This window comes from Protopterus annectens, chromosome 5.part1 (genome assembly GCF_019279795.1).
Source record: "Protopterus annectens isolate FY-2018-M chromosome 5.part1, PAN1.0, whole genome shotgun sequence".
In the NCBI taxonomy this organism is placed as follows: domain Eukaryota; kingdom Metazoa; phylum Chordata; order Ceratodontiformes; family Protopteridae; genus Protopterus; species Protopterus annectens.
In genome coordinates this window covers 594,502,113-594,530,036 of record NC_056736.1, presented here as the reverse complement: position 1 = coordinate 594,530,036, position 27,924 = coordinate 594,502,113, and the positions used below count along the sequence as shown (strand labels likewise).

Genomic DNA, 27,924 nt, shown 5'->3' with positions numbered 1-27,924 from the left:
ACCGCGGGCCGCGAGTGTCGGTCCTTTTCCTTGCGTTTTTTGGCTAAATGTGTAGTCGGAGTCTCCGACGGCATTTTATATGCAAAAGCGGATCCAAAAAACTCTTCTGCAAACTCCGACCGACGTCTAAGTGTCCGTCGGTTGAAGGAAGCACAGGCTAAACAAGTTGATACGTCGTGGTCTGGGCCTAAGCGAGGAAGGCAGTAAGAGTGGAAATCCTTATGAGGTATTTGTTTCCCACAAGTTAAACAATTATTTACTTTGTCTGACATCGGCTGAGGCAAGAAAGAGTCCCCAACGGGGTACTTAGCTTTTTTAGAAGTCTTCGGTAGCTGAAATCTCTGGATCTGACCGACCGGCACTTGCGAACAGCTTCTGCTTCGGGCACCGCGCGGCAAGAAAGACTGAGGAAAATGGCGTCGGCTGATGCCTTTATACCCCAGAAGCTCTGACGTCGGGTGAAGTGCGACATCAGCCGAGGCCAGACCCAGACTTTGGAATCCGGCCGACCGAAGGGCTGCCTGAGGCAGGACAACCCATATGTTATGACTGCAGATGCATCCTTGAAGGACATCTGCAGTGGCGAAGCCAGCTCTGGATTTTGAGTATAGAGGTAAGTGGTAATGTTTGGTAAAGGTGTGCACAGAACTCCAAGTTGCAGCCTCCAAAATATCCTTGGTTGGTACTCCTCTAAGAAAGGCTGCTGAAGTGGCTGTAGCCCTGGTAGAATGTGGCCTAATGTTACTAGGCACAGTTTTTCCATGTTGTTGTGTAGCAGAAACGGATACAGTGTCCTATCCATTTTGAAATGGTCTGTTTTGAAATAGCCTTTCCCTGTGATCCTGCATCATAGGATACCAACAGTTGCTCAGGTTTTCTGAAAGCTTTCGTTTTGTCCAAGTAGAAACATAACTGCCTGTGTATGTCCAATGAATGAAGAAGCCTCTCCCCTTTATTCTGGGGATTTGGATAAAAAGTGGGCAAATGAATGGCTTGGTTAAGAGCCACACTGGATACTACCTTTGGCATAAAGGTAGGGTTTGTTCTTAAGGAAACTCTGTCTTGATGAAAAATGATGAAAGGTTCCACTGCCGTTAGTGCCTGTAACTTGAGACCCTTCGTGCTGAAGTTATTGCCAGCAGCAGAGCAGTTTTCCATGACAAAAATTTTAATTCTGCTGAAAAGGCTGGCTCAAAAGGTGGTAGAGTAAGTTTTTCCAAAACAAAGTTGAGGTCCCAAGTTGGTGCTGGTGCTCTCTGGGGCGGTTTTATGTTTTTAGCCCCTCTGAGGTATTGTCTCAGGATGTGAAAAAATAGGAGGATCCGTGTTGTAATGAGCTGAAATAGCAGAGGCGTGGATCTTAACAGATGAAAAGGAAAGGCCTTTGTCCAGCATCTCAGTTAAGTATTGTAGTATCTGAGGGATATTTGGGACAAGAGGGTCAAGGCCTTGAGCCTGGTTCCAGGTGCAGAATCTTTTCCATTTTTCTGAATAAGATTTCCTGGTGCTGGGCTTCCTGGCCTCCAAAAGGACATCCATAACAGCTTTAGAGAGGAGTGTTGATTGTTTGATTAAGTAATCTGCCATGCAGCCAGATTTAAGGTTTTGAGCTTGCTGTGCAGGATCTGATTGTTTTGCTGAGTCAGAAGACGAGGTATTTGAGGTAAAATCCATGCTGGGCCTTGAGCCATGTTCCTTAATATTGGATACCAGTGCTGTCGTGGCCAGTCTAGGGCAATGAGGATCATTTGTGGCCTCTCTAGTCTGGCTTTCAGGAGTACCTTTGCTAGGAGAGGCAGTGGTGGGAAGGCATAAACTTTTAGTGTTTTCCAACTGAATGATAGGGTGTCCACTTTCCACGCTTGTGTGTGGTATGTCCTTGTGCAAAATTTCTGTAGTTGGTAGTTCAGGGAGGAGGCAAAAGATCGATGTCTGGGCTGCCCCATTTCTGAGTTATCACTGTGAATACTTGTGGATTTAGTTTCCACTCGTGAGGATCCATGATATTTCTGCTTAGGTCGTCTGCCAGTGTATTTTTCGTTCCTGGCAGGAATTGTGCTTGCAGTTGAACTTGATAGGTCAGTGCTGTATTCCACAAAGTCATTGCTTGTCTGCATAGGGGGCAGGAATGCGTGCCCCCTTGTTTGTTTATGTACCACATCACTGTGTTGTCCATCTTTAGTAGCAATTGTCCTGGATGTAGAAGGTCCTTGAAAGCTGTCAGGGCATTTTGTACAGCTAGCATCTCTTTTTGATTGATGTGGAGATGCATTTGGTCTGTGGTCCACTTGCCCTCTATACATTGCCCTGCCATGTGTGCTCCCCAGGCGTAATCTGATGCATCCATTGTTATTGTCTGCCTGGCTGTGGGTAAGGTAAAAGGCTGTCCCTTGTTGTGGTGACATGCCTGTGCCCACCATCGAAACTCCTGTTGAAGGCAGGGGATGAGCGGTATTATTGCTTCCAAACTGTGGCTGTGCTGAGTCCATACGCTTTTCAGATACCATTGTAACTTCCTCATATGCAGTCTGGCATATGGAATTAGTAGTATGCAAGATGCCATGAACCCCAAGGCCTGCAGAATTTTTCTTGCAGGGAGTTGGGTTTTTGTTGCCATCAATTGAAAGTATTGAGTCAGTTGTCTCTGTTTGTCTGGCGTGAGATAAGCCATCTGGGCCGCTGTATTTAAGCTGGCACCCAGGAATATTATCTCTTGTGAGGGCACTAGTTTTGACTTCTTTTCGTTTACTGTGTACCCTAGGCAACTTAGCAAATTTTTTACAAACGCCAGATGCTTTAGAAGAATGTCCTTGCTTTCTGCTTGAATAAGGCAGTCGTCCAAGTATGGGTATATTTGAATTCCTCTTTGTCTGCAAAATGCAATTACTGGTGCCAGGCATTTTGTGAAGACCCTGGGCGCAGTACACAAGCCAAAGGGCAGTGCAGAGAATTGGTAATGCGTTGAACCTGCTGAGAATCTGAGGTATCTTCTGCAATTTTGTCTGATAGGGACATGCAGGTATGCCTCTTTGAGGTCCAACGTTACTAGCCAAGCCTTCTTGCCCAGCATGGGAAGAAGTTGCTGTAGTGTCAACATTTTGAATTTGGGAACTTCCAGGTAAGTATTTAGAGCAGAAAGATCCAGAATGGGCCTCCAGGCTTTGTCCTTTCAGGGGACCAGAAAGAGTCTTGAGTAAAATCCTTGTCCTTGCTCCTGTGTTGGTACCTCTTGAATAGCTCTCATGTCCATGAGTGCTGTAATTTGTTTTTGAGCCTCTGCCCATTGATTTGGTGGCAGATTTTGCATTCGATTTTGCATTCCTTTTAGCCTTGGTAAAGTGTAAAAGTGGAACCTGTAACCTTGAGATACAATATTTAGAACCCATTTGTCTTGGGTGATGACATGCCAATTGTGTGCAAAAAGTGCTAGTTTTCCTCCCAAGGGAGCTGCCAAGAGAGAGGTGATTGGCAGCTGTAGGGTGAAGTCATTGGGACTGTTTCCTATAAGGTTGTGGCCTGTCTTCCCCTCTTTTCTGGGTTGAAGTACCCCATTGGCGAGGCTTGTAAAAGCCTTGTGGCTGACCACTGCCTCTTGGGCGTCTGTACCTGCCCCTCTGAGGTCTGTCCGAAGTTGGAAAGGACCAATTTTTAGTTGGCCAATTTCTGCTAAAACGAGGGGACTGAACCTGTAAGAAATACTTGACCGTTTGCATAGATTTTGCCTTATCCTCCATTTTCTTTAATACTTCTTCTGCTTTGACTCCAAATAAAACATCCTGCTTTAAAGGTGCATCCAATAATTTTGCTTTAACATGATCAGGTAAACTTTGTTCTTTTAACCAAGCATGCCTACGGATGACAGACCCTGTAACCGCTGCTCTACAAGAGGTTTCTAATGAATCAAATCCACATTGCAAAGTATGTTTGCCCACTTGTTCTGCTGCATGCAATAAATCCTGCATTTCCTTATAGTCAGGAAGCTCTGAATTTGGAAGCATTTTTTGTTTTAGCTGAGACATCAAGTATTGCTGATATTTCAGCATGTGAAACTGGCAATTTAAGACCCTCATTGCTAGAGTTGCAGAAGTGTATACTTTTTTTCCCCATCTGTCTAATGCTCTAGAATCCCTTTCAGAGGGAACTGGACTTTTAGCTGTAGAGGCCTTAACCCCTTTGGGACCCTGGGAAACGGTTTCTGGGTCAGCAACAGGGCTTTTGTATAGAAATTTGTGAGAGTCAGGGACTCTGTAGTATCTGTCTGGTTTGACTGGGGCTGGAAGTAAAGAATCAGGATTTAAACTAGATTCTGAACAAACATCATCCATAATGTCTAAAACAGGTGGAATAACAAGGGGTCTGTGCTGAGGCAACAAAAGGAACTCTCTGAGCCTTTTCTTGGATTCTGAGTAATCCTGGCCTTCCCAGTGAAAATGTTCCCTCATAGTATGCAAGGTTTCCCCAAAAGAGTAGTCCTCTGGAGGAGAGGCTGAAGGGATTGATTCTTCAGCATCAGAATCCTCATATAGGGGTAAAGAGTATTCCTGATCTGCTGAGGAATTAGAGGAAATGGAAACTTGGTCAGATGAGTCATAGTCTTCCTCCTGTCTAGGCCTTTTATCAGGAGGGGGATGGGAACCCCTGATCAGAGTAATTAAGTCTTCAGCCATTTTCAGCATCTGTTTCTTAGGCATAGGGGCCTGTACTGGTGAATGCTGTACTGGGTTCTTTACTTTTAAAGGGGTTTTAGACTTAGCATAAGATTTGATAGTTAGTGTAGTCGGTCTGAATACACCTTCTACAGCTGAGGACTGTTCAACTGCTCCGGATCCCTCTGCAGGGATAGTCTCGGTAGGGCCTAAAGGTAGAGTATCCGGAGGCCCAGCCATCTCTGCGTGGTAGTCGGAGGCAGCCTGTGGTTCTAAAGCAGCGGTCATCAGGGGCTGTGAAGGTGCCTCGCTGAAAACCTGATGACCAGCGACTGGCCTAGCAGAGGCCTCGTCGTCAGGTCTGGGTCTCGGATGCCTGTCCTTGTCTTTGCGCTTCTTATGTATTTCGGTCGTCGGTTGCTCAGACAGCATGGTGTAATTGAATATTCTGCCAAAGTAATGTCGGGCAAAATCAAACCGACATTTAATAGTGCGCTTAATAGTGCGCTTGTTAAACCTAGCACAAAACCGACAACCAGTGACATTGTGGTCTGGGCCTAGGCATGGAATACAGTAAGAATGAAAATCTTTAGGAGGTATTTGCTTCCCACAAGAAATACAATTATTAACTTTTACTGACATCGGTCTGAGGCAAGAAAAAGTTTCCCCAAAGGGGTACTTAGCTTTATAGAAGACTTTGTTTCTGAAATTTGAATTGAAAATCTCAGGAGTCGGCCGACCGGCACTTGCGAACTGCTTCTGCTTCAGGCACCGAGCGGCAAGAAAGACTGAAGAAAATGGCGTCGGCTGAATCTTTTATACCTCTGTCGCACTGACATCAAGGAAAAAGCAACAGCAACCGACGCCGGACCAAGACTTTGGAACTCTGGCCGACTGCGGGACCGCCTGACAGCAAATAACCCAAGTGTAATGACTGCAGCAGTGTAACACGATGAACATCACACCTAAGACACTAGTAATTGGAGACTCTATTGTCAGGCACACTGACTTCCCACTCACCAGTCTGAACAAGGAGAAGGTCACTGTAAGCTGTCTGTCGGGAGCCAGGATCCACCACAAAACAAAGGCACTCCGGTCACTCCACAGCAGGTACAAATATGACTCTGTCATTGTCCATGTTGGTGTGAATGACCTGAAACGTACCACCCTGGACTACATGAAAAGAGACACAGAGGAGCTCTCTGATCAAGTAGCCCAAGCCGGTATGACTTTGACCCTGAGTAGCATATTACCCTCACCAAGAATGATGCCACAGTATAAAGACAAAATGATCAGTTTTAACAACTGGCTAAGCTATTGGTGTCATTCAAAGGAGATCCAGTGTCTGTCAGCCTGGGATGACATGCTCGACAAGCCACGTTGCTTTGCCAGGGACGGCTTGCACCTGTCACCCTTAGGTGTTGGAATACTGGCTAAGGCTCTTGCCACCCCCATAGTGCCTTTTTTAGGCAAGGTTTAAAAGGCAAACCCACCTCCATAGACAATACCAGAAATAAAAAACTAAGGGTAATGCTACTCAACGCCAGAAGTCTAAACCTCAAGATGCACGCACTAGAGGCACTCCTCAGTATGGAGGAAATAGATATCTGTGCAGTAACAGAAACCTGGTTCAAGGCTCCAGAGAGCACCCCAGCACTACCAGGATTCAACTCATACCATTCTTTTTGGCCCCAGTACCCGGACCGGACCACTAAAGGCGGGGGAGTATCCATTTTCATCAAAGATACCCACACCTCCAGGTTAGTGGCACTGCACGAAGCAGCGGAGACCATCCATGTGCAGCTAACAGTAGGTAAAACTGCTTTCATAGCCTGCTACAGATCACCCACCTTGTCTCAGGACCCCCACGCGGCATTCCTGAGAACATTGGAGAATATGAAGGTCTCACCAAACACCATGATATTGGGGGATTTCAACTACCCAAACATTGTCTGGGTAAACTACTCAAGTCCCACCTCTTTTGCCCAATGGTTCCTGGAGTTTATAAACTCAAATGCCATAGAACAACTGGTCACCACTCCCACAAGAGGGGAACAACATATTGGATTTGGTCATCACCAGCATGGGGGCTCAATGTTCCACACCAGAGGTAAATCCCTCGTTGGTAAGATGAGACCATAAAGTTATCACAATGGACATCCATATCCCGACACCACCCCCAGCCAAGGAAACCACTGTGAAAAACTTCTCAAAAGCAAACTTCACACTTCTCAAGACCGAGGTGGAAAGTTTCAAAGCCCCCGGGCTAATGGAAAATGCTACCCAAACCGCAGAATCCTTTACAAATGCACTCTATGAGCATCTAAAAGAATGCATGGATCGTGCCATCCCAAGTAAAACCAAGACTCACTCCTCCAAAAACAGGAGACCAGTCTGGTGGACCCCAGCCATAAATAAGCTATATAACAGAAGGAGGAAACTATTACATGGCAAGGCAAAATCCCCAAAAGGGAAGGCATCCTTGATCAGTACTAGCAAGAAACTTCGATCCCTCATAAAATCATCAAAGGCCAGCTTCGAAAGAAAAACCGCCAAAGACTCTAAAATAATCACAAGGCGTTCTTTAGCTACATCAAGAATCTGGGTGGCAGCTCTCAGATCTGCTCTGAGCTGGAGCAAAATGGCACAAAATACACTGAACCCTGACACTGCACCCATCCTGGCAGACAGGTTCAGTGCAAACTTTATCCCCCCTTTCCCCCCAAAAGGGCCTGTGTCTATCCCAGAAGAATGCAGTCCCCCAGACATCACAGACACACAGGTGAAAGCAGCCCTCTCCAAAGTAAAAAACACAGCATCAATGGGACCGGATGGTATCCCGGGCTATGTCTTACATGAGCTCCAAAACTAACTAAACCCTCACAAAGTCACTGTTCCAACTCAGCCTTATCACAGGTTATGTACCCAAAAAATGGCATACAGCAACAGTGATCCCGCTCCACAAAGGTGGCGCCTCAATGGATCCCGGGAACTATCGCCCTATAAGCCTGACTAGCCTGGTTTGCAAGGCTATGGAGCGCATCATCATGAATCCCATAAACAAAGACATAGGGAACCTCCAAACACTGGACCCCACCCAATTTGGCTTTGTTAAGGGCAGATCTTGCCTCTTAAACCTAGTTGACTTCTTTGAAACAGTTACCAAAGCCTTAGATGAGGGAAAGGTAGTCCACACAGCCTACCTAGACCTCACAAAGGCCTTCGACACAATACCCAACTCTGGCATCATAAATAAGCTTACCAGCTTAAATATAAACCCATATGTCACAAGATGGGTTGCAAACTGGCTCAGGGATAGAACTCATGGTCAGAGTCGCGGGTGCCATGTCCGACTCTAAACCAGTTACAAGTGGCGTCCCACAGGGATCGGTCCTGGAACCCCTCTTGTTAGGTATATACTTCTCTGAGGTACAGGCAAACACGGGAGGACTGTGGTTGACCAAGTTCGCAGATGATTGCAAACTGGGAGCCATAATCGACTCTCCGGCTGACACAGGCATCCTCCAGAAGGGCCTTACGGAGACGGATACCTGGTGTCAGAACCATGGCCTCAAGCTAAATGCAAAAAAATGCATAGTCACCCCCTTTGGGAAAACCAAAGTGCCCACAAACTACCATATAGGAGGTAATCCACTAATTACGGAAGAAGTAATTGGGGATCTGGAGACCCAAGTAGATAGAAACCTTTCCTTTGACAATCACACTGCCAAAGTGTTAGAAAAACCTTCTATATAGCCCACCTAATCACGAAAGGGTTCACATCTAGATCAAGTGAGGTCATTGTGCCCCTCTACTCATCGCTCATCAGGCCCATAATTGAGTACAATGCCCCATTTGGGATGTACCTTACCTAACTCCTGCAACAGCTAGAGAGACCACAAAAATACCTCACCAAGAGGATCGTGGGCCTCAAACAGATGCCCTATGCAGCTCGACTAAAGAAACTCCTGCTCTACTCAGTTGCCTACCGCCTACTTAGAGGCGATCTCTGCCTGACGTACAAGGCCATGTCTAACCCGGAATTGTTGGACATGCTCCACCTTAAGAAAACCAGATTCATTAGAGCTACATGCTCCAGGGATTTAAACCTTAGCACAACAATAAATAGGACATGCTGGAGGGATAGATTCATATCCCAAAGGCTTCCCGCGCTCTGGAATAGAATCCCAGTCCATGTTAGGCAGAGCCCCTCGCTGACCCTCTTCAACAGAAATCTTGATGAGTGGATGGGAGATCTAAGGTTTGCTCCTGGGATCGCTTCTGTGGCCCTGCTGGACAGAGGCTCAGGAATCTAGTCTAAAAGGGAGGCAAAAGCCAACACATTTTTGTTAGGCTTATAAATGCCCTAGGGCAGATAGCCTAGTACCCACCTATGAACCTATAAGGCTCTGCAATTTAAGCAAGCTATTTCTGGTAGGCAAGGGTAGAGGTTTTCAAATCTTCCACCTGGTTACCTCATGACTCTGAGAAAATCACTTAGACAGTGCAACGGACACCTGCCCAGTGAGCTTGCCCAGAGAACAGATTAAAAAAATAATCTGCCTTCTGCACCAGGCTGTGACTGAAAAGGGTCCTTGAACCAGATCACCTACCAAGTAAACAAATCAATTAAATAAATGAATAAAATAAAATCAACAAAATGACAGACACTCTAAGGTTGTCCAGACGTGTCTGAACTGAACATGTGACAACAAAGAACTGGAGAGATGGCAGCGGGGAAGCATTGTGGAAGCATGATAACAAAATCATTTGAGAAAGTTCCAGAAGCATTGTGGAAGCAAGACAACAAAATTGTCTGAAAAAGTCACAGGTGCCCTGTGGTCTCTAGTGCCTGTAGCACACAACCCTACACATTATCTAGTAGGGACCACATGGTCCCCTTCTTATCAGATTCTATGGCACACAATACAAACATGCAACTACTTTTTTTGTTTTCATTTCTATACTCTACTCAGATAAATGTCATTCAAGACTTCTAGGCTTACGCTAAACACAGTCTGAAGCCTCTGGTGCATCAACACCATGAACGTGCTATTAATGTCTTTGTGATAATGGTGAACACGCTATTAATGTCTTTGTGATAACGTCCAGTAAGGTGACACCAAATAGCAGCATCAATCTGGCACATAGGATTAAGAATATGAACTGATAAGCCTCAGCCTGTACTCCTGGGGGGGGTTCCCTTAATGTCTACGTACAGACTGTAATTCTAAGCAAATCACTTAATATTGAATGTGTTTCTGGATCGCCTCTGGAGGCTCTACTGCAGTAAGGACTTGCAAGGTGCTTCTGGAAAACCTCTGGAGAATGGCACTTGTGCACAAAGGATTTTCAAGGTGCTTCTGATCACCTCTGAAGAGGGCATTTGTACACAAAGGACTTACAAGGTGTTTATGAATTGCCTTTGAAGAAGGGCACTTGTGCACAAAGGAATAAAGTGACCCTATTCAAAAGTTCTTTAACAGTGCCCCATTGTTCCTATACACAAGAAGGTGATGGTTCATTACAGTGCTGCTAATAAATAAGACAATGTATATTATTCCATACCTGTAAACATGCGTGTGACAGCCTTGTTCTGCCTGCGTGCAGAGCACACCAACAGTAACCATGGTGGCAGCAATTCCTGATGACTGGAAAGCAGTTCTGCCAGTGTCTGGCTTTTACCAGATGGTTTCCACTCCCCATCTTTCCAAAAGGTACCCTCATCCACAGAGTCAACCAGAAGCAGCAAGTTCTGGGAGGGAGGCTGGAGGTCCAGTAGAGGTAACAGTACAGCTCTAAAGGGCAGACAAAAACAGTGTGATTACTGACTGAATTGTACTGAATTATGAAATTACTCATGGGCAGATACATGTATGTGCCTTCTCATTAACTTGAGACATGCATACTAACCAAACACAGAAACTGTTAGAAAACACAAGTATCATGTTAGTGGGACACAAAGCTATGTAAATTATATAACAAAAATGAGTATACAAAAAATACAACACATCTACGAAGAAGAATAAAGTAAAGCAATTAAAAAAAATAAATGTTCTATGTTACTAGGAAAAAACACACCTCTGAAGTTAAAATACACTCCTCCACCTTTAACAAGAACCACTTTTTAAACATGTTAATCATACTTTTAAAAAAGCTAATTTATTTATATCTATAACTTGTACAGTTACACTACTTGGTATTTGCCAACCCCATTGAGATGGCTGATGAATTTAATGTCTATTATTAAGATTCTGTAGCTGTTGACTGTGACAGCTCATACACTCAAACCAGAATGTTAAATACACATAACTTTCAGTGTCCACTTATTTTCAAGGACGATGTCTAAATCTTACATAAAATGGGAACTAAATCATGTATAGGACTAGAACACATTCCTGCCGTATTAATAATTTAAGGGAGATAATTAAACCTATCCTGTAGCAAATACTTAATACAATGTTAAAAGAATGCGCTGTTCCAACTTTTTGTAAGCAAACTATCTCACCAATATTATAAAAGGATAATAAACTGACCATTTCAAACTACAGAGCTATCAGTCTCCTTTCAATTTTATGCAAAAGCTATAAAATGTTAAACCCTTTACAACAGGATGGTTTGACCGATTTATATCAACACAGGCTTAGCCAGGGCAGATCACTTAAACTACAACCAAATCAGAGTGGCGACTGACCAAATCTCTTCTGTTAATGTTGTTTTCACAAACTTTGCTAAAGCTTTTAACTCGCTTTCTAACAATTTTACTGACAACTTAATACTAATACTACTGCAGAACTAATATATACTGACTGACCTGTAAAATTCCTGTTTTCTAGTAATTCGTATACTTTACAAACCAAAAACTACCTGATTAACCTATGAGCTTACAGTTCTTCCACAACTCAGAAGCAGCATGTAGTTCTTGGAAAGCTCTTCCTAGTACCATAAACAGACAACCCTATACCCTGCTATGCAACTGCACCAAGCAAGAAATCAATACACCATCATAAGAGTCACCTGATGAAATCGTATCCAATCTCACTAAAAAAAAAAAAATCACCCAAAACCTTCTGGGAAGAGGTCAACCATCTTATAGGACAGTACAATCTTTCCTCCACAATTTCTCAACTTTCTGCCTTTCCTTTCCCTTTTCAGCAACATTCGCATCACTTTCTTCAACCAATTCCAAACTACCTCTGCCACTTCCACCACCCCTACATACCTCCCCTTCATTCCGCTTCAGAACTATCACATCCAAGGACGTCAACACTCTGATCAAACAGATTAAACCAGATAAACCTGGCAAACTTCACCCATGGTTTGTTTATCATTACAGATACCAGAACCCTTCCGAAACACTTCCTCAGCCTGCATATTACACTTGTACCCAATATCTGGAAAAATAACACTGGAAAAAGTCTCCCTAAGAAACCTAAGTTTTCTAATCCATCAGCCTTTCAGCCCATTTCTATTCCCACCCATCCTAGGAAAGATTCTGGAAAAAAAATACTTGCACACAATGCATCAACCAATACCACCTTTTCTCTCAAAAGCAGCATGGCTTTTGGTCTGGCTGCAGTACATCCACAGCTATCTGGACACTCAGTGACAATATTCTTCTTCTTGGAATGGACAAAGGCCTAATTACTGGAACCACTTTTATTGATCTCACTACAGCCTCTGATCTCGTCAATCATTCAATTCTCCTAGACTGTCCCACTGAAAGAGACATTAGCAATGATGTACTACCCTAGTTCAAAAACTACCTCTGTAACAGTCACTCTTCAGTCTATTTCAAACTTGTCAACATCTCAGTCAGTCTCGATGCAGAAAAGTGACCAAGGTCTTTTCTGACTCCTCTCCTTTCTCTTCTATTTGCATTAACAAACCTTTTGACTTACTTGCATCCTCCTTTCCTGCTTTATGCAGCTACAAACAAATGCAATCAGAGGGTCATGCTGCTCAATGCTAGACGTCTAAATCTCAAAATGCACTCGCTCAAAGCACTCCTTAAAATGGAGAACATAGACATTTGTGCTGTAACAGAGACCTGGTTTAAGGCAGCAGAACCCACCCCCGCACTACCAGGCTATAACTCATTCCACACCTTTTGGCCCCAGAACTTGGACCGAAGCTCCAAAGGCAGTGGTGTTTCCATATTCATAAAGGATGTGCATACCTCCAGACTGGTAGCCCAACATAACATATCAGACATACTTCAGGTGCAGCTAAAATTGGGTAAGACAGCAATTCAGGTCGTAGCCTGCTATAGGTCCCCAACCATGTCCCAAGACTCGCACTCCACGTTCCTAAGCACCCCAGAGAATATTAGGGTCCAACCTAACACTCATACTGGGTGACTTCAACTACCCTTCCATTAACTGGGAAAGCTACTCATGTACCAATGCACTTGCCCAATGTTTCCTGGAATTTATTAATTACAACGCCCTGGACCAGCTCGTTCTTAACCCCACTAGAGGTAGCAACATCCTTCACCTGGTCATTACGAACATGGGCCACTGTTGCTCTATACCAACAGTCAACTCCACCCTGGTTAGATCTGACCACAAACTAATCACCTTGGAAATCCACCCCCCCCCCCCGACAAAGGTAACCACCATGTAAAACTTCTCCAAAGCTAACATTGGGCTCCTAAAAACAGAGGTGGCTAACTTCACAGCACCCATGCAAATGGAGAATAGTTGCATGACCACTGAATCCTACACCAATGCTCTGTACGAACACATACACAAATGCATGGATCTCGCCATACCCAACAGAACCAAGACGCTCTCCTCCAAAAAAAGCAAGCCAATCTGGTGGTCCCCTGCCATAAGCAAACTCTACAACAGGAGGAGGAAACTGATGTGGAATAAGGTGAAGTCCCAAGACTAGAAAAACTCATCAGCCTCAACAAAAAGTTGAGGTCCCTCATCAAATCTTCTAAAGCTAACTATGAAAACAGAATTGCAGCAGATAGTAAAGACAATCACAAGGCCTTCTATAGTTATGTAAAGAATCTCCACCACAAAACCCAGATTTGCTCTAAGCTACGGCACAATGGTACTTCCTATACAGAGCCAACAGATATTGCCAATATACTGGCTGACAGATTCAGAGCCAACTTTACTCCACCCAGGACCAATCACAATACCAGTAGATTACCAGGCACCTAGTATTACTACTGCACAGGTTAAAACAGTACTGTCCAAGGCCAAGAATACAGCTTCTGCGGGACCTGACAATATCCCTGGCTGTGTTTTACATGAACTACAGAGTGAACTGGCAACTCACCTGTGTGCCCTGTTCAATTACAGCCTAACCTCAGGCTTTGTCCCTACTGAATGGTGCACTGCTAGAGTAATCTCTTACCATAAATGAGGAGCGAATACAGACCCTGGGAGCTATCGCCCCATTAGCTTGATGAGTCTGACATGCAAAGCTATGGAACGCATCATCATGGACCTAATAAACAAGGATATAGGGAATCTTCAAACTCTGGATCCCCCAGTTTGGTTTTGTAAAGGGTAGATCATGCCTGCTCAACCTGGTTGACTTCTTTGAATCAGTCACCAGAGCCGTGGATGAAGGCAAGGTGGTTCATACAGCCTACCTTGATCTGGCCAAGGCCTTTAATACCATTCCCCACTAAGGAATCAAAGAAAAACTCAATAAGCTAGGCATCAACCCCTATATCACTAGGTGGGTTGCAAACTGGCTCACAGATGGTACCCACAGTGTGAAAGTAGTTGACTGCCAACCAGTCATGAGTGGAGTCCCACAGGGTTTGGTCCAGAGTCCTCTCCTGTTTGGTATCTACTTCTCTGAAGTCCAGACCAACGTGAAGGGACTCTGGCTGACAAAGTTCGCAGATGATTGCAAGTTGGGAGTTAACTCCCGAAGTGATATTGACATCCTACAGAAAGGACTCACTGAGACCAACGACTGGTGTCAGAACCATGGCCTTAAGCTCAATGCCAAAAAATGTCATCATCCCTTTTGGGAAAAACCCGGTTCCCATGAATTACCAAATCAATGGTAGTCCACGGAACACAGAAGGCGTTATAAGAGAACACAGGTTGACAGCAACCTCTCTTTTGAGCACTTTATTGCCACTGTGGTCAGAAAGTCCTTCTATGTGGCACATCTCATTACTAAGGGTTTTGCATCCAGGAAGAAAGAGGTCATTGTCTCCCTCTACTCTTCCCTCATTAGGCCAATAATTGAGTACAATGTCCCAATTTGGCATGTACCTCACTATACACCTGCAACAACTGGAGCGGCTGCAAAAGTACCTCACAAAGAGGATCCTAGGCCTTAAACACTTGTCCTATATGGGCAGACTCAAAAAAACTCCAACTATTCTGTGTCTCATATCGCCTACTTAGAGGCGATCTCTGCTTGACTTATAAAGCCATGTGTAACCCAACTCTGTTAGAAATGCTACAGCTAAAGAAATCCCAATCACTCCGCACCACATGCTCCAGAGACCTCAACCTCATTACCACAATCAACAGAACATGCTGGAGGGACAGGTTCATAACCCAGAAACTGCCCATGCTATGGAATAGACTTCCCATACATGTCAAACAGAGCACCTCAATGGCCCTCTTCTAGAGAAATCTTGATGAGTGGATGGGAAATTCACCCCAGGGATGACTCCAGTGGCTCTACCTGACAGAGGCAATGGGAACTAAGTTTGGGTGGCACAATACCAGGATAATAATATGGGCTAGGCTTGTAAAGGCTCCAGGGCCATTAGCCTAGTACACACCTATGACAGGGTCCTATTCTGCTCCAACCACACTCTCTCTTCTTTTGAGCTCAAACTTCAGGCTGATTTTCATGCCCTTATTCAATGGGTCACTAAACGGATTACTAATCAACTCTTCTAAAACAAAAACTGAGCTTTTGGAACTATGCAAAAGCTGTATCTCCAGACCTCTACAAATCCTTGCTCATCTGAAAAGCACTACTGATTAATATCACTACATTCAAATACCTCGGGATTTTGACGGACCCCTTCCTAAACTTCCATCTCCTCCAGGTCAACAACCACAAAGAATTCAATGCCCTCCTATTCTGGGCTAATAGGATCCCCCTCATTCTATGCAGACTCAGTGGAAATGCTATAGGTAAAGGTATCTTACTGGCTCAACTACAGTACAGTACAGTCTCCCTCTGATTAGGTTCATAGGTTGGTACTAGGCTATCGGCCCTAGGGTCTATACAAGCCTAGCCATAACAATTCCCTGGCTATTTCTTCCCACACTAATTACTTCCCTGGACCCCTGTCTAGCAGGACGACTGACGTAATCCCCGGGGTGAATTTCCTTTCTCCCATCCAATCGGCAAGGTTCCTTTTGAAGAGGGCCAAAAAGGCACTCTGCTTGACATGTATGGGCAACCTATTCCAGAGTCTGGGGAGTCTCTGGGTCAGGAACCTATCCCTCCAGCATGTTTTGTTTATTGTGATGACAAGGTTTAGATCCCTGGAGCGTGTGGCTCTGAGGGATTGGGATTTCTTTAAGTGTAGCATATCCAACAGCTCTGGGTTTGACATGGCCTTGTATGTTAAGCAGAGATCACCTCTGAGTAGACTATATGCGACAAAGTATAGCTGGAGTTGTTTAAGGCAGTCAGTGTAGGGCATCTGCTTTAGGCCTGTGATTCTTTTAGTGAGGTACTTATGCGGCCTTTCCAGTTGATGCAGATGTCTTGAGAGGTACATACAAAACGGGGCGTTGTATTCTATAATGGGTCTAATGAGGGATGAGTACAGTGGGACAATGACCTCCTTTTTTCTGGATGAAAAGCCCTTAGTGATGAGGTGTGCCACATAGGATTTCCTGACTGTTGTGGCGAGGTGGTTATCGAAGGTGAAACCACTGTCCACCTGTGTCCCTAAGTCTCTTATCACACTTTCGGTGTTTAGTGTACTGCCGCCCATGGCTCTGGCACCAAGTATCTGTTTCTGTAAAGCCCTTTTGTAGAGTATCCACATCATTTGGGGATTCAATAATGGCTCTCAGTTTGCAGTCATCTGCGAACTTTGTTAGTCAGAGTCCCTTAGTGTTGGCCTGTACTTCAGAGAAGAAGATGCCAAACAAGAGCGGTCCCAGGACTGAACCCTGAGGTACTCCACTTGTCTGGAGCTGGATTTGGAGTCGGCTACTTTTACAGTGTGGGTTCTATCAGTAAGCCAGTTAGCAACCCACTGGGTGATGTAGGGATTAATGCCCAGCTTAGCAAGTTTATCTAGGATTCCAGAATGGGGGATGGTGTCAAAGGCCTTGGCAAGGTCTAGATAGGCTGTGTGGACCACCTTACCCTTGTCCATGGCTCTGGAGACTGATTCGAAGAAGTCAATCAGGTTCAGGAGACAAGATTGGCCCTTCATGAACCCAAACTGGGTGGGGTCCAGTGTTTGAAGTTTGCCAATGCCTTTGTTTATAAGTTCCATGATAATACGCTCCATGGCCTTGCAGATGAGGCTCGTCAGACTGACGGGACGGTAGTTTCTGGGATCCAAGGTGGATCCCACCTTGTGGATCCCCCTTGTGGATTGCTGCAGCCTCTATAAGAAATGCTTCCACCATTCAATCCATCTGTAATGTCATATACTGACTCATCACTCAACTCTCAAGCAATAACCAACACTGCAAAACCAATGAAAAAGCTAACTGGCTACCTGTGAAACAATGTTTGTACTTTCCTCTCAACTATTGAAAGTTAAAGAATAAAACCTTACCCCCCCCCACTAGCCTCCAGACTACTCAGAGATGCATAAAGATACAACCTTAGAAACCATAACTCCTCAGGTCCTCTCCTACAAACGCCACAAACTAGGGTTTACTACAGACCATGCCCTCTCAGTCCCTGGTCCCAAACTAGGATTTACTACAGACCATGCCCTCTCAGTCCCTGGTCCCAAACTAGGATTTACTACAGACCATGCCCTCTCAGTCCCTGGTCCCAAACTAGGATTTACTACAGACCATGCCCTCTCAGTCCCTGGTCCCAAACTAGGTTTATTACAGACCATGCCCTCTCAGTCCCTGGTCCCAAACTAGGGTTTACTACAGACCATGCCCTCTCAGTCCCTGGTCCGAAACTAGGATTTACTACAGACCATGCCCTCTCAGTCCCTGGTCCCAAACTAGGTTTACTACAGACCATGCCCTCTCAGTCCCTGGTCCCAAACTAGGATTTACTACAGACCATGCCCTCTCAGTCCCTGGTCCCAAACTAGGATTTACTACAGACCATGCCCTCTCAGTCCCTGGTCCCAAACTAGGGTTTACTACAGACCATGCCCTCTCAGTCCCTGGTCCCAAACTAGGATTTACTACAGACCATGCCCTCTCAGTCCCTGGTCCCAAACTAGGGTTTACTACAGACCATGCCCTCTCAGTCCCTGGTCCCAAACTAGGATTTACTACAGACCATGCCCTCTCAGTCCCTGGTCCCAAACTAGGATTTACTACAGACCATGCCCTCTCAGTCCCTGGTCCCAAACTAGGATTTACTACAGACCATGCCCTCTCAGTCCCTGGTCCCAAAGTAGGATTTACTACAGACCATGCCCTCTCAGTCCCTGGTCCCAAACTAGGATTTACTACAGACCATGCCCTCTCAGTCCCTGGTCCCAAAGTAGGATTTACTACAGACCATGCCCTCTCAGTCCCTGGTCCCAAAGTAGGATTTACTACAGACCATGCCCTCTCAGTCCCTGGTCCCAAACTAGGATTTACTACAGACCATGCCCTCTCAGTCCCTGGTCCCAAACTAGGATTTACTACAGACCATGCCCTCTCAGTCCCTGGTCCCAAACTAGGATTTACTACAGACCATGCCCTCTCAGTCCCTGGTCCCAAACTAGGATTTACTACAGACCATGCCCTCTCAGTCCCTGGTCCCAAACTAGGATTTACTACAGACCATGCCCTGTCAGTCCCTGGTCCCAAACTAGGATTTACTACAGACCATGCCCTCTCAGTCCCTGGTCCCAAACTAGGATTTACTACAGACCATGCCCTCTCAGTCCCTGGTCCCAAACTAGGATTTACTACAGACCATGCCCTCTCAGTCCCTGGTCCCAAACTAGGATTTACTACAGACCATGCCCTCTCAGTCCCTGGTCCCAAACTAGGATTTACTACAGACCATGCCCTCTCAGTCCCTGGTCCCAAACTAGGATTTACTACAGACCATGCCCTCTCAGTCCCTGGTCCCAAACTAGGATTTACTACAGACCATGCCCTCTCAGTCCCTGGTCCCAAAGTAGGATTTACTACAGACCATGCCCTCTCAGTCCCTGGTCCCAAACTAGGATTTACTACAGACCATGCCCTCTCAGTCCCTGGTCCCAAACTAGGATTTACTACAGACCATGCCCTCTCAGTCCCTGGTCCCAAACTAGGATTTACTACAGACCATGCCCTCTCAGTCCCTGGTCCCAAACTAGGATTTACTACAGACCATGCCCTCTCAGTCCCTGGTCCCAAACTAGGATTTACTACAGACCATGCCCTCTCAGTCCCTGGTCCCAAACTAGGATTTACTACAGACCATGCCCTCTCAGTCCCTGGTCCCAAACTAGGATTTACTACAGACCATGCCCTCTCAGTCCCTGGTCCCAAACTAGGATTTACTACAGACCATGCCCTCTCAGTCCCTGGTCCCAAACTAGGATTTACTACAGACCATGCCCTCTCAGTCCCTGGTCCCAAACTAGGATTTACTACAGACCATGCCCTCTCAGTCCCTGGTCCCAAACTAGGATTTACTACAGACCATGCCCTCTCAGTCCCTGGTCCCAAACTAGGATTTACTACAGACCATGCCCTCTCAGTCCCTGGTCCCAAACTAGGTTTATTACAGACCATGCCCTCTCAGTCCCTGGTCCCAAACTAGGATTTACTACAGACCATGCCCTCTCAGTCCCTGGTCCCAAACTAGGATTTACTACAGACCATGCCCTCTCAGTCCCTGGTCCCAAACTAGGATTTACTACAGACCATGCCCTCTCAGTCCCTGGTCCCAAACTAGGATTTACTACAGACCATGCCCTCTCAGTCCCTGGTCCCAAACTAGGATTTACTACAGACCATGCCCTCTCAGTCCCTGGTCCCAAACTAGGATTTACTACAGACCATGCCCTCTCAGTCCCTGGTCCCAAACTAGGATTTACTACAGACCATGCCCTCTCAGTCCCTGGTCCCAAACTAGGATTTACTACAGACCATGCCCTCTCAGTCCCTGGTCCCAAACTAGGATTTACTACAGACCATGCCCTCTCAGTCCCTGGTCCCAAACTAGGATTTACTACAGACCATGCCCTCTCAGTCCCTGGTCCCAAACTAGGATTTACTACAGACCATGCCCTCTCAGTCCCTGGTCCCAAACTAGGATTTACTACAGACCATGCCCTCTCAGTCCCTGGTCCCAAACTAGGATTTACTACAGACCATGCCCTCTCAGTCCCTGGTCCCAAACTAGGATTTACTACAGACCATGCCCTCTCAGTCCCTGGTCCCAAACTAGGATTTACTACAGACCATGCCCTCTCAGTCCCTGGTCCCAAACTAGGATTTACTACAGACCATGCCCTCTCAGTCCCTGGTCCCAAACTAGGATTTACTACAGACCATGCCCTCTCAGTCCCTGGTCCCAAACTAGATTTACTACAGACCATGCCCTCTCAGTCCCTGGTCCCAAACTAGGATTTACTACAGACCATGCCCTCTCAGTCCCTGGTCCCAAACTAGGATTTACTACAGACCATGCCCTCTCAGTCCCTGGTCCCAAACTAGGATTTACTACAGACCATGCCCTCTCAGTCCCTGGTCCCAAACTAGATTTACTACAGACCATGCCCTCTCAGTCCCTGGTCCCAAACTAGGATTTACTACAGACCATGCCCTCTCAGTCCCTGGTCCCAAACTAGGATTTACTACAGACCATGCCCTCTCAGTCCCTGGTCCCAAACTAGGATTTACTACAGACCATGCCCTCTCAGTCCCTGGTCCCAAACTAGGATTTACTACAGACCATGCCCTCTCAGTCCCTGGTCCCAAACTAGGATTTACTACAGACCATGCCCTCTCAGTCCCTGGTCCCAAACTAGGATTTACTACAGACCATGCCCTCTCAGTCCCTGGTCCCAAACTAGGATTTACTACAGACCATGCCCTCTCAGTCCCTGGTCCCAAACTAGGATTTACTACAGACCATGCCCTCTCAGTCCCTGGTCCCAAACTAGGATTTACTACAGACCATGCCCTCTCAGTCCCTGGTCCCAAACTAGGGGAATCTCTCCATTCTTACCTTAAATATCACTCCTCATGCACCCTTTTCAGATCATAAACAGAAGTACATTGTAAGACTCTAGGAAACTGCACCTGCTGCCCCTCTGGCCATATAACTTAACATTTTCCTACCCTTTCTCCCTGTGCATACCTATCTCTGATTATGCTTTACTGAGATAGTACAATATTTTCAACATTTCCTTATCTACCAAAGATTGCACAGACATAAAAACATGTGGAATATTTACTGTAGAAAACTGGCAAAGTAACCAAGGTATTGGGAGCTAACAACAGAGGGAAAGATAATAGAGTGCTATGAGATCAAAGAGACATTTGGACTTCAGGTTAGAGACTGCCTTCCCAATCAGGGGTTGATATGACAGCATAGCAAAGAGAATGGTATTGGGGAGTGCTAAGTGAAAGACCAGATCTAGCAGACTTTGTGGTTGAGTGTAGAAGAGAAGTTGCTGATAATTAGTAGGGTATATAAAATCTTGCATGACAACTGCAAGAATCAATCCGAGAAGGCTAGATTGGGAATTGAGGCTGGAAAAGCAACTCACAAAGGAATAATGGAAGGACATCTGTATGACTCCGAAGTACATGACAAAGTCAAGAAGGTTTACTACTTTGCTTCTGAAGTATTTGCATGGGTATTTTTATACCCCAAGCAAACTTATACAGCAAATGGTGGAGGTGTGACTAAAAAGAGACTTAGATGGGAATTTTTTTTTTTGAGGGGGGGGCAATAAGTTGGCAGATTTTAAAAATTCCCTGCAGGGTACTTTGTCAGAAAATGTTGGTGATGCAAATGGCTGTAAATAAGGAAATTATTATTTTGAGCTGGGATACAGGATCTGAATTGCCTATACATAGTAAGGCCATGCTAAGTTTAATGCTATTAGCTACCAAAAAAGCAATTAATAGAAAATGTAAATCTAAGCCAGCTGTCATTGAAATACTGAATATTGTAATACAGATAAAACAACTAGAAGTGGGTTCTTTAAAAATGGAAGGAGAAAATTACAAAAAATAAATGGAACTTCTAATACCAAGATATGCAGAATAATATTTAAGAGGAATGAGGTCTAAAGGAAGGCAGGGATCGAACAATTCATATAATGTTGAACGAAAAACTATAATGTATAAAGCAGGAATATGAAAACCGTTAAAATATTTTGTTTTCTTTTCTATTAATGTACATGGGCCTATGGCTTGGTTGATATGCTTGCATCTGTAAACCTGTATATGCTTTTAGCATATGCTTGTATCTATATGCTTTGTTCATTTCCAATGTGGTCCTTTTTACCCAAATGATCCACTCGACATCAGTGCACAAAAAATAGGAATTCATATCGCCAATTAAAGGAGAACATCCACCCTGCTCTATTAAATGACCTAGTATTGTCATCTAGGCCGACAGGGAATAGAGGGGAAGAAAGGTACGGCAAGTTGAAGTGGACAAGACAATTGACCTATCACTGCCAAATAGGCTGACAGGGAATAGAGGGGAAGAAGGGTGTGGTATACTGAAGTGGACAAGACATTTATCATGAGGAGATACCAATACGGCAAAGTACATAACTTTCATGTTTTATGTCACCTAGTGCATCCAGTTAAAAAGAAGGACACAGCCCCAGCAATATATCTTGGGCGGAATCATGACAGAATCCCTTAAAGGATGGTGGACCCAAAGAAAGACCTAGACCTTAAGATCACATCCAGCTTATAATGACCTGCAAAGGTACCACATGGCCGCTTGTAGTGAACCCATGTTGTAGCTAAAGTATCATCTGCCAATAGGTTTCTGAAGAAACCTGAAGATGCAGCCATTGATCTAGCTGAATGTGCGCTGGCTTTACCCGGAATCGTCCTATTAATGAAGACACAATATTACTACCCAAGACGCAGCAGTAAGTAATGCAAGCAGGCAGCCACCCAAAGAGGGTAACTTTGATCACTTCTGACACAAGTAGTTAGAGGCTCAAGAAATGAAGAGCAGATCAATCTTTTTGAAATCTTCAGCCATATTTAAGTAAAATTTGAGCTGCCTGTGAATGTCTAGGCAATGCAGCTTCTATTCACATACACCAAAACACTCTGGAAAGAAAATGGGCAGGTGAATTGACTGGCTCAGATTCAAATAAGAAGCTACCTTAGGCATGAAGGCTAGGTTAGCACATAAAGAAACCATAGCTTTTTGGAAAAATCAGATATACAGGATGTGTCTGCTGTTCTGTGGCGCTCCTGGCCAATGTGATTGCTGCAAAAATGATGTTTTTCAGGACAGAGTTCTGCTTTGACTGCAGCTCCAGTGGGAAAATGAGTCAGTCTTTCCAAAACAAAGCTAAAAATCTGACAGACAGAGCATGATCTTTAAGAGAGTGCCTCAGCAAGAAAATACTTCTATAAAAGGCTTTGCAAACACTTTCAGCCGACAGAAAAAGAAGTGAAAACGGAAGAAAATCTGAAATGGCTGCTTAAGTAACTCTTATTGTGGAGAAGCTGCAGCCTTTATCAAAAATGTCCATCAAAAGAAGCTGCAGTCTAAAACGTCTACCAAAAATTGGAAAATAGTGCACACAAACTGTAACAAGGTCTATACCCTTTGGAATATCACACAGAGAAAATGTAAGCCATTTTTGTTTTACACTGTTCTGGTCTGAGACTCTGAGTTACCCCAGGAGAGTATGTAGGGTTCTGGCTATTAGGAAAACTGCAGAAATTGTGTTATTCAATAGAGGGACTTTACGTCTGGATGATGCTTGCTGAAAAGGTACGAGAGAAGGCCTAGATGAGGCTCCAGAAACAAGGGTTTCTGTATTACATGAGGCCACAGAAGTGGGAAGCACACTGGTCAGTGACAAAGGGGCTATGAGAATTAACTTGGCCTTGCACAGTCTGGCCTTCTGCATGCAGCTCATTATTAGGAGAAAGGTGCAGAACAGCCTTGGAGTCTACTTTTTGAGCTAAAGCTTCCTGGGGGTGTCCGACTCTGTGGAAGGATAAAGGGAACTTAAGTGACCGTACCAGGCACTGGTCAGGAAGGAAAAAGTACAGTTTTGTACCTACCATAAATGTAGATGTTCGACTGTATATACTGCTGCAGTCATCACACTTGGGTTATCCTGCTGTCAGGCGGTCCCGCAGTCGGCCGAATCCCAAAGTCTTGGTCCGGTGTCGGTTGTCACTTCTTCCCTGGCGACGGGGATAAAAGAGGCAGTCGACGCCATTTTCTTCAGTTTTTCTTGCCCCAGATGTCAGGTGCCCCCAACTAGGAAGACAATACAAATAACTATGCAAAATATCTTAGTAGATAAGCAATAGTACTAGCTGTTAGCAAATACACCATATAGGCATGCATCCATTAGATTGATGTACATAGAGTTATAACGGACACCCTGGTATGTAGAGGGGATGGTGGGAGGGTAACCTGGACTGCAGCAGTATATACACTTGAACATCTACATTTATGGTAGGTACAAAAAGTACAGTTTTGTACCTACCATAAATGTAGATGTCCGAACTGGATAGCATCTGCAGTCATAACAACTGGGTTGTCCTGTCGTCAGGCAGCCCTTCGGTCGGCCGGATTCCAAAGTCTGGGTCCGGCTTCGGCTGATGTCGCACTTCACCCGACGTCATCTCTGCTGGTCTTCGGTATAAAGGCATCAGCAGACGCCATTTCCTCAGTGTTTCTTGCCCCAGATGCCAGTTGCCCTCTTGAAAGGCTAAATTTTGGATAAATGCCAATGTTTCCAAAAAGATAGAAGGCAAACACAAGAAATAAGCATGCATGTACATATATACAAACAAATACACCATAAGAGACTCCCCCCACCAGCTAGCTATTAGGGGGGTAAATACCCTAGGAGTACCACAGAGGGGAAGGAGGGAGGGTAATCCTGACTGCAGATGCTATCCAGTTCGGACATCTACATTTATGGTAGGTACAAAACTGTACTATGTCTTTCATGGATGCATCTGCAGTCATAACAACTGGGTAGAATAGAAGGCAAACACAAGAAATAAGCATGCATGTACATATATACAAACAAATACACCATAAGAGACTCCCCCCACCAGCTAGCTATTAGGGGTAAATACCTAGGAGTACCACAGAGGGAAGGAGGAGGTAATCCTGACTGCAGATGCTATCCAGTTCGGACATCTACATTTATGGTAGGTACAAAACTGTACTATGTCTTTCATGGATGCATCTGCAGTCATAACAACTGGGTAGAATACCATAGCCAACTAGGGGAGGAGGAAGAAGAAATTATGGTGTGGTAAGGATCCCTTGCAGTACAGCAGTGGCAAACCCTGCTCGGGATCTGGAATACAGAGGTAAATTATAATGCTTGGCAAATGTATGCACGGAGGTCCAAGTAGCCGCCTCAATAATGTCCTTGGCTGCCACTCCTCGTAAGAAGGCTGTGGTAGTGGCTGTTGCCCTTGTGGAATGAGGTCTTATGTTCTGTGGAATTGGTTTTCCATGGAAGGAGTAACAGAATCGTATGCTATTTCCTATCCATTTTGAGATTGTCTGTTTGGAAATTGCTTTTCCTTCTCTTCCTGTTGCATAGGCTACAAAAAGCTGGTCAGTTTCTCTGTTACTTTTGGTTCTGTCCAGGTAGTAGCGTAGCTGTCTATGTACATCCAAGGTATGCAGCATTCTTTCCCCTCTGTTTTGTGGGTTGGGGAAGAAGGTAGGTAGGTGGATTGCCTGGTTTAAAGACACTCTGGATACCACCTTAGGCATAAATGTAGGATTAGTTCTCATGGACACTATCTTGGTGGAAGATTAGGAAGGTTTGTACTGCCTCCTTGCTGAGGTTATTGCCAGTAGGAAAGCAGTTTTCCATGATAGATGCTGTAGGTCCGCTGTTGCTGCTGGTTCAAAAGGCGGGAGTGTCAACTTTTCTAGCACAAAGTTCAAATCCCAAGCTGGCAGTGGTGGTTTCCTAGGAGGTTTTACATTCTTGATCCCTCTGAGGAACTGCCAGAGTAGAGGATGTGAAAAGACCGGTGGATCAAAGCTGTATTCTGCTGAAATAGCTGATGCATGTATCTTGATGGAGGAATAGGACAGGCCTGTATGTAGAAGCTCTGCCAAATACTCCAGAATGTTAGCAATATCTATATTCGACACGTCTTTTCCTCTTTCAGCACTCCAAATGACAAACCTTTTCCATTTTCCTGCATAGTTCCTTCTTGTTGAAGGTCTGCGGGCTTCAAGGATAATGTCTTTAACCCTTTGGGATAGGTCTGGGTTAGTTGCTGCTATGTGATGTTCCATGCAGTCAGTTGCAAGGTTTTTAGGTTTGGATGCATGATGCTGTAGTTGTTCTGAGTTAACATCAAAGGCATCAGGGGTATTGCCCACATTTTGTCCCGAGACATGCTCCTCAGCAATGGGTACCAGTGTTGTCTTGGCCAGTTCGGAGCTATCAGGATTATCCTTGGACGTTCCTCCTTGATTTTTAGTAATACCTTGTGTATCAAGGGAAGAGGTGGGAATGCATATGCTGTCAGACCTTTCCAGCTGAAGGAGAGCGAATCCACCTTCCATGCAAGCGGGTGGAATGTCCTTGTGCAGAATTTTTTGAGCTGGTGATTGAGAGGGGAAGCGAATAGATCTGTCTGCGGCATTCCCCATTTCTTTGTGATGGTCTTGAAGATGTCCGGGTGTAGCATCCATTCGTGAGCATCCGAGGTGGTTCTGCTTAATATGTCTGCTAGAGTGTTCTCCTTTCGGGCTAGAAACATTGCCTGTAACTGGATGTTGTAGCTCAGTGCCAGGTTCCAAAGGTCCAAAGTCATTCTGCATAGGGGGTATGAATGAGTGCCTCCCTGTTTGTTGATGTACCACATGACTGTGGTGTTGTCTGTCCTTATCATCAAATGGCCTTCTTTGAGAAATGGGCTGAATTTTTGGATTGCCAGTTTTACTGCCAGCATTTCTCTTTGGTTGATGTGCAGGTGTAGCTGGTCCTGAGTCCACAATCCCTGTACACATTTGTCCAGCATGTGAGCCCCCCATCCTAGGTCTGAGGCGACTGTTGTGATGGTTTGGCTTGCTCGAAGGTTGTGAAAGGGTAGGCCTGGATTTGTCTGGCATGCTTGAGCCCACCATAGGAACTCCTGTTTTAGGCATGGGATTAGTGGTATTTCTGCTTCTAGGCTGTGCCTGTGTTGGGACCATAAATTCTTTAGGTACCACTGTAGTTTTCTCATATGCAGTCTGGCATGTGGGACCAAGATTATGCATGATGCCATGAAGCCCAAGGCCTGCAGAACTTTTCTTGCTGTTAGCTTGTTCTGTTTTGTTAGTGCCAAGAAGTAAAGAGGGAGTTCTTTTGTTTTTCTGCAGTTAGGAATGCCATTTGTTTTACTGTGTCCAATTCGCCCAAGAATGTCCTTGTTTGGGATGGTATCAGTCTTGACTTCTGAAAATTGACTGTGTATCCCAGGGCTTGTAGCAAGTAAATGACCCTTTGCAAATCTGTTGTCAGCTTGCTTTTGTTGTCCGCTTGTAGCAGGCAGTCGTCCAGGTATGGATAAATTTGGATTCCTGTAGTCTGCAGTGGCGATTACTGATGCCAGGCATTTTGTGAATACTCTGGGCGCAGTAGATAAGCCAAAGGGCAATGCTGAGAATTGATAATGCTCTGATCCTGCAAGAAATCTGAGGTATCTTCTGCAATTTGGTCGAATGGGGACGTGCAGGTATGCCTCCTTGAGATCTAGAGTTACCAGCCAACACTCCTTGCCCAGCATGGGAAGAAGTTGCTGTAGGGTCAGCATTTTGAATTTTGGGACAATGATGTATGTGTTTAAGATGGACAGGTCGAGAATAGGTCTCCAACTTTTTTCCTTTCTTAGAACTAAGAATAGTCTGGAGTAGAATCCTTTGCCTTGTTCTGTTATTGGTACTCTTTCCACAGCTCTCATCTTTGTTAATTGCA

General features: G+C 45.0%; 1 protein-coding gene across 1 annotated transcript in view; it reads right to left on the bottom strand.

Moving 5' to 3' along the window:
• Positions 1-27,924, bottom strand: part of LOC122803552 (ankyrin repeat domain-containing protein 50-like) — a 226,204-nt gene that overhangs the window by 61,175 nt on the left and 137,105 nt on the right. The window contains exon 2 of the mRNA XM_044073211.1: positions 10,215-10,444. Within this exon, the coding sequence (XP_043929146.1) occupies positions 10,215-10,444 (230 nt within the window). The remainder of the gene's footprint in view (positions 1-10,214; positions 10,445-27,924) is intronic.